Raw genomic sequence first — 9,160 nt, forward strand, 5'->3', positions numbered from 1 at the left:
TGAGCGCATCTTATTACCCGATAAATTGGCTGACAAGGACTCCCTGTGTGCTAAATATAAAATGTTTGCTTTCATAGATCACGGATTTAACAACTAAGAACTTCAAGCAGTTTCCTACCGTTTAACTGGTTGTAGACCACATCCTCCAGCCTCTCCAGCCTCTGGAGAATTGACTGCCTGTCCACCAAGTTGGAAACTTTGCCATTCCTGGCTCGCAGCCTCTGGTCAGAAATACGCCCTATCTGGATGAGCTCCTCGGATCGGTCCTGGATCCTGCAGTACACCGAGAACAGTATAATCCCCACAAACACTAAGATGTTGACGGTCAGCAAAGTTTTGATTTTGCGTGCCACAGCCATGAAAGGAGAATATTGTCTGGCTGACTCAGTCAAGCCCGGCAAAAGCTCATGAGTGGTGGCCTCCTTTGTCACCTTACAGTGTGTCTTGCGGCGGGGTGATTTCTGTGCTCGCTGGGGAGAAGGTCAACTCGTGGAGACCCGAAGGGCTGGCTGATCCGTTCAGCACCACGGACAGCTCGGGAGGCTCCGTAGTGGGACACCGCAACGGTCACATAGAACTTACAAGGTGGGAAATGTTAGTAGCGTCCCCGGAGCTCGGCTCCAACCACTGAGCGATGCTTTATGAGCTTCACTAGCCGACAAACAGCTGCACTCGCTTCACCTACATATTACAAGCGAGAAATGACGCCAGGGGAGGCATTCATCCTCCCGAGCAGCCCCCGGCAGTTGCAAAACATCTCTCGTCCGCAACGTGGTAAGTCGCCAGTTCCTTAGCATCAATATGTCTCGTCCATCGCGCAAGAAAAGCCCTGGTTTTGAAGCGTCGCACAGCTCTCACCGCTCCTCTGTGGCATCTCCTTCCTCAAAGGCGTTGTGGTCACCCGATCCGTCCCGCTCTGCAAATATGAATCCAATGTCCAACAAATAAATAAATAAATATATATATATATATATATGCGTGTGTATGTATGTGCGCGTTTCAAAAACAAAGCGGCGTTTCTCTTTCTCCCCTCTCTCTTTTCTTCTCTCTCTCTCTCTCTCTCTCTCTCTCTGCCTTCGAGTCTCTTTCTGTGTTTGTGTCCCGTCAGACCATCGCTGCCTCCTTTGGCGCTGCACCGTGGGATGAGTTGAGAGCAGATTTGCCCTCAAATGCAGTCAAACGACGCTCGGTGTCGATGGGAGCGATGCATACGGGCTCTGGCATGCTGTCGCTCCTCTCTCAGCCTCCCCGCTCTGTCAGGGAGGAAGAGCCACCGCTGCGTCCTGACGTTTAGAGGCACACAATCATGAATATTCACAAGCAGTGTTGTGTCGGAATAAAATAAATAGGAAGCAGCGTGTACTTCCACTTGGTAGAGCAATCTACACCACCCCACCCCACCCCACCCCCTGTACAGGTGAGCTGTGGAAATCTGTGTGAAGATGTGTTAAATGGTTTCTCTATGTTATTCACAAGGCCGAGCCTATAGGTTAACCAATTCGCACAAATGTTTCAGGTTGCATGCATGCACTCCTATACATACACGCTCTGCTTCAGAAGTAGGCTATAGGGATCATTTCACAAATCCCATGCTTGACTACAGTTTTAACGCCAAGCTAAACAGAATAAATGTGTATATGTTTGAATTAGAAAGGCATGTAACATTTGTTTATTATAATACAAATCCACTCTCAGGAGAGAATTTGAGGTTTTGCCAACCAGATAAAGAAAAGAAAATCAAGCAAAACCACACACTGGTGACTGAAACTCCACATTAAACCCACAGATATTGAAGGACATCTGTTTTATAGAGCCATCCAGATTCTAATCATTACTCAGTTCAAATTACTCCTACTCCATACTGTAACCTGCCATTGCCAGCTCCTCATCTCCAATTCCAAATGAATTATGGCTCCAGTAAATCACGTACAAAGAGCTTCGGGCTCTCTGTGTACTTTTACTTGATTAGGCAAACCCAGACACGGTAGTGGCTGCCCGAAGTACTTTGATTCCACTTCACACCCACCAGAGGATCTCAGATCTGTGCTCTTCAGTTTGTTTGCTGCTTCACTACACCGAGATAGTGCCAGGGTAGGTAAAGCCTCTATAGTCTGCACATTTCTTTGTCGGAAGACATTTGGTATGAACGTGAGCTTGTAAGTTATTTTATACTTATACACATTTCTTGATGGTGCGTGTCTTCAAGAGGGAATCGGTTCTGATTTTCTGAGAGCAGATTTGAGGGCTTTTATTTTTAGTGTTTTCAAAGAACGAGACCTTGTCATATAAGTCTAGGCACAAACTTCCTTGAGAGGTTAATTTGTTCCACAAAGCTCCTGCAATCCAAAATAGTTTTTCTTTTAAGAGGGTAGAATAACAAAGCTTAGGCAGGGCTCATACTGTTCCCTGTGTGGTCATGATACTGATGATGATGATGATGGTAATGCATACTTCCTATTGCCTTACAGCTCCCAGGTCTGCATAACAAGGACATTTAAAAGGATTTTCATTGTATAGAATGTATAATAAGGTGCACACAAGGTGCTGCTTTGATTCATAGTTTGCAGAAAGAGTCTGTGGGGAAATCATTGTTACAGACACCTCAGGCACCGTGCAGGCCTAAGCACAGCTGCTTATACAGCAGCTACAGTACTGTATATCAGCTCCCCGCGCTCCCCTATAAGACTCTCTGAAGACTTGTTTTCAGCATTCAGCACCCTGCATGCCTCTGTAACTGCAGACACTGGCACTCAAGTGTTTTAACCATATTAACCTGGGTCACTGCAAACTACACCACAGTCATCCCACTCAGTGTCTCTGCATAAGCCACTCGAACATATTCAGAGGGAGAGCATGAGCTAGACAAAAGAGTGTGAGTCTAGTAGTGCTGTTAAGAAAGCCATAAATATCTACTGCTTTAGTTTCTGTTTTTATATGATAGTTACCACCTCATGAGCCCCGTGAATGCAGATCACATGAACACAATTTCAAACGTGCTACTTAATCTGCTTATCAATATACTTTCAGTCTGCTGGTAATATAAACACATGCTTTTAAAGAAACCTTTCACTCGTGCTTCTATAATTACTTAAGAAATTTAATTTAAAGAATATTTTTTCATTACTTAAAGGGAATTAAATATTTCTGTATTATTATAAGACATTTATGACAATGCACTGAAAACATCATCAGAACATTTTATGTTCAGTTTAAATATATGCTAGCTAACTAGTTTACTTGTCTACCTTTCAAAACTAGTGACCTTTGCCCACAGTGGACATTTGCTACAACAAGCAAAGGTGCTGGATAAAGTGTAAGGAAACGGTAACAAACAAGACAAGAGTATTAACTTGAAAGTGGTTTGGGGTTTGTTTTTGTTTTTGCTTGAATCATAATTGCCACAACCTAATCAGCAAGCAGTACCACGTTGAGATATAAGTATTGGTGATCTAGCCACTGTAGGTGACCATGTTTATGGTCCTTTCAGGTCTATTGTGGTCTTAGAAAATACCCGGCATTTCAGCAGCTACATTTTCAATTGCAACTTTGTTTGTGAACCTGCTGTGCACTATTTTGGGCTGTCTTCCTAAAAAAAATAAAGTTACCTCATGCATCTGGAAATCGGGTAGGAGAAAACCAAGGCCACCTAAGTAATGAAAAGAATGATGCTAAAACAGTTTAAAGAGCAATAATTTCCTGTGTGTCTATCATCATGACTCACACCTTTCACTTTCAGCATAACCACTTGATCTGCTGGTTATACAAAAACACTAACCAGAGCAGCTTTAAAAAGAAAAGGAAAACACACTGCACTATAGAAATCTCGTGGTGAACGCAGGCAAGGTTAAGCCTAGATATATTTTTGCTGAAAAGAAGATAGCAACTACTGTAAAACACAAGGCAGTAAGTGCTTTGTTGGGGGCCATTTAGTTTGCTACACTCCAGTGACTTTAGTACATTAGGCATTCTTGTCAGTTGAAGCTGCTCTTCTGTGTTTGGTTCACAAGGCCAGGCAAAGAGAATGTGTTCAGACAAGATGCTACAAAGCAAGGACAGCTGGAAGTCAACACATCACACATGTCCACGGCAGAGGCAAACATCACAGTTACTTCTTGTCAGTTTTCAGGGTGCTAATGTGTTTATGTCAGATGCGGATTCAAGCTAACAACATGCCAATTCTGTGTTGCTGCCATTCTAACAGTATGCAAAATGGATTCTTGACAGAATCCAATGAACAAGAAACCTTTTTCGGATTTCTTTAGAAGTAAAGTAGTTTGTATTCAGTGTAATACAAGCTCAAAATTGCTAGTCAGAATTAGCAAGCGCTGAGCACAAAATAAAATATGCAGCATTTTAAAAGTAAACTATTAAGGCTAATTTAATTCAAAACTTTCTCCCTAAAAATGCAAATGTGTTTTCCTAAGAGAAAAGAAAATCTGTTTTCCTTTCCTATTCGCGGTGGTTAATATGCATACTGTTTTGGCAAAGGCACAAACATTTCAAATAAAGGTCAGCGTGACCACTGTGCAAAGGCATTAAAAGTAACAAGTGGCAAATCTGATACATGAGGAACATGAGTAATTTTATGGCACGGCAAGTAATCCACATTTGTCCCCGACTGGCTGGCATGCAAACTTGCCGTGTCACTTTCAGAGTAAAGCGCCCACTCTGAGACACTCACTGGTCACTAATGTAGTGCTGTCTCCTGGCCTGCTGGAGCTAAGTTCATACATTATCACTTTGACCCCGAGGCTAACAGCTAAGCCCCAGTTCTGTCTGCCTTAACTTAGCTCATTCACATTCCACCTCCAGCAACCTCTCCCTACTGTGGTGCTACGGGAGCTGTTGATTTGCCTAATGCCTTAACTAAATTAGAATGATAACCCTGCGGACTGGAATATGTGATGTTCAGCTTGAGGCAAGTTTTTACATGTTTTTTTGTACAACAGAGATGAGGCAACACTGGGGGCTGTCAGCCGAATGTTTATCAGAGCCTGGGGCCTTATTAAGACACAATGTGCTCCTTTACCTTGGCAGCCAGCTATGGCTGTACCATAATGCATCATTCAGCGGCATCCCAATTGCAAATGCAAAGTGCCTTTTTTTTCCAAGTGGAGACGCGGCAAATCTTGACCCTGTGAATAACATAAAGAAAGAAGCAGATGTCACCTCTGTATGCATGCTTTTGAGTAAAACAGAAGCAGCAATTATCAGTGTAAGGACTGCTAAGACGCTCAGCTGGAGATTGTGCATATCAAATATCAAAATGTCAAAAATACTGATTAGATTTATCAATATGAGCATAAGCCTGGCTTCTCAATGTTTTTGTATTAATGGAGCAGATACTCTGGAGACGCCCCCAAATGTTTCTTGATTTATGGCAGAAGCAATTACATTGCGCCAGTGTACCGATGCTTGATGGGCGAATCGGTGCAGGTAATTAGAAAGAATAATGAAACAGGGAGTCATGGGAATTTATCCCTACATCAAAAAAACTAATCAAAGATAAATGGGCTATCCATATTACCCAGTCATTATGCCGGAAAGATTATTGTTTTAAATCCCTGTGTGCAGCAGCTATGGACTCGTTCTCAAACAAAATCCATTACTCTGCTGACACCTCCGACTTATTTGGAGACTGATTGATATTCCACGGCCTGCGAGCATTCCTCCAGTTTATGTTTTCAGTTTTTTGGGCGAGACGGTGGACAGGAGAATTTCTTAGTGAGAAAAATGACTGTTGATGGATTTACAAAACATTGCAGAAATGAGAAATTTGATCCATATACATAGAGACACAGACAAACACACAAGATCCATCTTTTGATGACTTCAGAGGGATAATTTTTTTTAAAGTCATTCAAGGCTAGAACTTATTCATAATGACGTTGAGTGTTTTCAAGTAGATCAAAAAAGCCAAACAAAAGTTTCATAGTAAGCAAAGGAACACAGCAATACAATACATAAATGCAATTTAGGATTCAGAACCACACTAAAGTTCAGGGCCACAGGGGGCTGTAGCCTATCCCCGCTGTCATAGGGCAAGAGGCAAACTGTCACTGGACTAACACATAGAGACAGACAACCATCCACACCTATGGACAATTTGGAGTTACCAATTAACCTAACCCTAATAACTGCATGTCTTTGGACTGTGGGAGGAAGTCAGAGTACCCAAAGAGAACCCATGCAAACTCCACACAGAAACACCCAGCCAGGTGGTGGAATCGAACCCTGGACCTTCTAGCTGTGAGGCAACAGTGCTAACCACCGTGTTGCCCAAAAGACAAAATCGTGAATTAAAACATGAAATTATAAATTTGCTTTATGGACCTCGAGTTTTTAGTTTAATACTTTTGTAGAATAATATCATGTCCTTATTCATGCTGAAGTTTAGTTTAACTTAGTTCAAAAAGTGAAAACGGAGAAAAATAGACTTGCTCTACTCGACTAAATGAATGAATACAAATCAGCCTCCTCTGTGCAAACACACACAGATGTACTAATTCACATAAATAGATGGATAGACTGAGAGACAGATAAATGATAGACTCTTGCTTAGAATTAAGGTTGAGGTTCTGGCCCTGACTTCAACCCTACTGAAAATTGTTAGACTATGTATAAAAACAGTGAACCAACCAATTTAAATGAACCCCATTAATTCTGCCAAGAAGAGCGGTCGAACGTTCAGCCAGAAGTCAAACCTTTTTGATGGCTACCAAAAGCATCTGGTTGAGGAGCAACTTGCTAAGGAACATTTAATGAAATATTAGTGGGGGTGTATGTATACCTTTGACCCTGTGTGGATGAGTGACAATCCAAAATAAATTCAACCTCGTGCCCCCAATTCTTGTTTTTTAAAGTCATTGAAGATATATACTGTACAATCATTTCGCTCTGGAAACAAACAGTTCAAAGAAATCATTAAAAGCTGAAAATTACCATGACATCCATGCCCATGATGAGTTTATGCAAGCTTTTCACCACAGCTGTGGACAGATAGATAAAAATACAATACTTTTGGATGGCTATATATTTAGCATACAGAGTGACAAGTGCATCAAATCAATCGTCTTGTGAAAGAACATTTATGTGGATCAGGCTCATATTTGAAACAACAACAGCATATTTTCCAGCTTTACTCTACAGACTTTCGTTAGTTTTGTTGTTCTATCCAATAACTAAACAAAAATACACAGAAGAATAGCTTGTATCACAGTCTAATAGCAGGATATTAGAATCCATTCTTCACAAAGTGAGTGACATAATAGCTACGGATGAGAAAAGACATTGTATCAGCTTTCATTTCGGATGCTTTATTTACAGAGCAGGGCTACACTGAGCTTAGAGTTAGACAGAAAACCGTCTCCTAGAAGGTGGCAGACTGCAATCGCTGATTCGGTCCGGCTTCTTGTTCATTTGTGGCCAATGAATCAGCAGCCAACATCTCAGCCAACACTCTAATCACAGGCTCACAGCAGCAATCACAGATCTAGCCGCTAATCAGTCACAAACACGTGCGCACAAACAAGCCTAAATGCATCTGGTGCAAACCAGTTCCTGCACGTATGGTCCAGCAAACACAAATCTATTTAAGTTAAATATATTTTAGCTTCGATAGTTCTCCTGCAATCTTCCTGTAATGCAACTTTGTGTTGCGTGAATGCATTATGTGAAGACATGCTTCATAACCTACAGTACAAGCTAAGTGATGCCCACACTCTCCTTGCACACATACAAATCCCCACCGCTTGGGTTTCCTCCAAAGGAACAAAGTCTTCACTGGCAGCAGGGATCAAAACATGCGGATGGCCAAACTGGAATTTAGGTTTATAGGAGAACAACATGCTGGCCTTTAACTAACATCACAACCCCAGAAAACAACAACAAAATTTAAAAAAAACAAAAACAAAAAAAAAAAAACAGATTTGCATCCAAATTTTTACAATCTGCTTCGCACAAAGACACCATGCTTTACATCTCCTCGCTGTCACGGAATATGATGCTGGGTGTTCAGCAGGGTGGTGTTGACATGTAAGCGCTCTGCCATTTGCCTGGGAAAAAAAGCAGAGGGGCCAGCAGCAGACAACATCATAGCAGCATGCCTGGTCCCTCCTGTTAAAGCTCTCTTTTGCTTGATTGTAATTAAAGATAGAGGCGAACGCGAGCAGTATGTCTCCCAGAGAGAAAAATTATGTGGCTCTTCCGGTGAAGAGGGCAGGCGGGTGGTGGAGAGAGGAGAAGAGGGGAGGGGTGGTGGTGGTGAATGAATGTTAAGCCGTGCAGCGGCTGAGGTGTGTGTGTGCGTGGAGGCAGGGAAAGCCACAGGGGACTGCAGCGGTTGAGGTCGAAGCGAGTGCAGAGGACTGTGGGTCATCGCTCCTTTTTGCACTGCTCTTCATTCACAATCCCTGTACACATGCTCACACACTGACACACACAATCCCTGATGGCTGATTAGAGGGTGGAACGAGAGAAAAAAGATAGAGAGAAATAGAGGTTGGGGGTTAGGATGTGCATGCACGGATGCCTTTAAGACAGCTTTCCCACCAGAGGCCGATCGGGATGTAATGTTAAACGGAGGCGAGGGTGAAATGAAGTCCACTAGTTGAAGATGCAGATCATGCGGCTGCGAAAGAGAATTCAGCGCGCCTAATTTTCTAAGAACCATTCGTTCAGTGTTCTTGGCACCGTACCAGGTAAATATCATGCTCACTACAAAATCCCAGCACACACTCAAGCTAATTTCATGTGCTTGTGGCTTTGATTTGTCATTGATGTTTTTGCAGCATAACAAGATAGTGGTCCATGACAGTATCCATAATGAAAGTGCATCCAGATAGTGATCCATGATGGCCAACAGTGAGCTAGTGAAGCAGGATGGTGATCCATCAAGCAGGCATCATCCAGCCTGGATAAAGAGAGATTAGAGCTCGTCCTTCTCATGTTGCATACTACAAATTTAAAAAACAACAAATTCTAAACCTGCACAGCATTTTTGTAAAACCAAGCCGCGCCTTTTTGTTGTACTAATTATTTGCCATTTGAAGCTAAGAATTGTTTACTCAAGTGGAGATTATTTAACACTGTTGTCAAGCTATGTGCCCTTTCTTTGACTCCAAGTGTAGAGGACTGCTATGTTTCGTGGCTCTTCAATCAG

General features: G+C 42.3%; 1 protein-coding gene across 1 annotated transcript in view; it reads right to left on the minus strand.

Moving 5' to 3' along the window:
* galnt9 (polypeptide N-acetylgalactosaminyltransferase 9) overlaps positions 1-1,201 on the minus strand; it is a 99,038-nt gene extending 97,837 nt beyond the window's left edge. Inside the window, exon 1 of the mRNA XM_031743673.2 lies at positions 119-1,201. Within this exon, the coding sequence (XP_031599533.1) occupies positions 119-359 (241 nt within the window). The 5' untranslated portion in view covers positions 360-1,201. The remainder of the gene's footprint in view (positions 1-118) is intronic.
* Positions 1,202-9,160: the final 7,959 nt, after the last annotated feature.

The sequence above is a fragment of the Oreochromis aureus genome, linkage group 12 (genome assembly GCF_013358895.1).
Source record: "Oreochromis aureus strain Israel breed Guangdong linkage group 12, ZZ_aureus, whole genome shotgun sequence".
NCBI classification, from domain to species: Eukaryota; Metazoa; Chordata; class Actinopteri; order Cichliformes; family Cichlidae; genus Oreochromis; species Oreochromis aureus.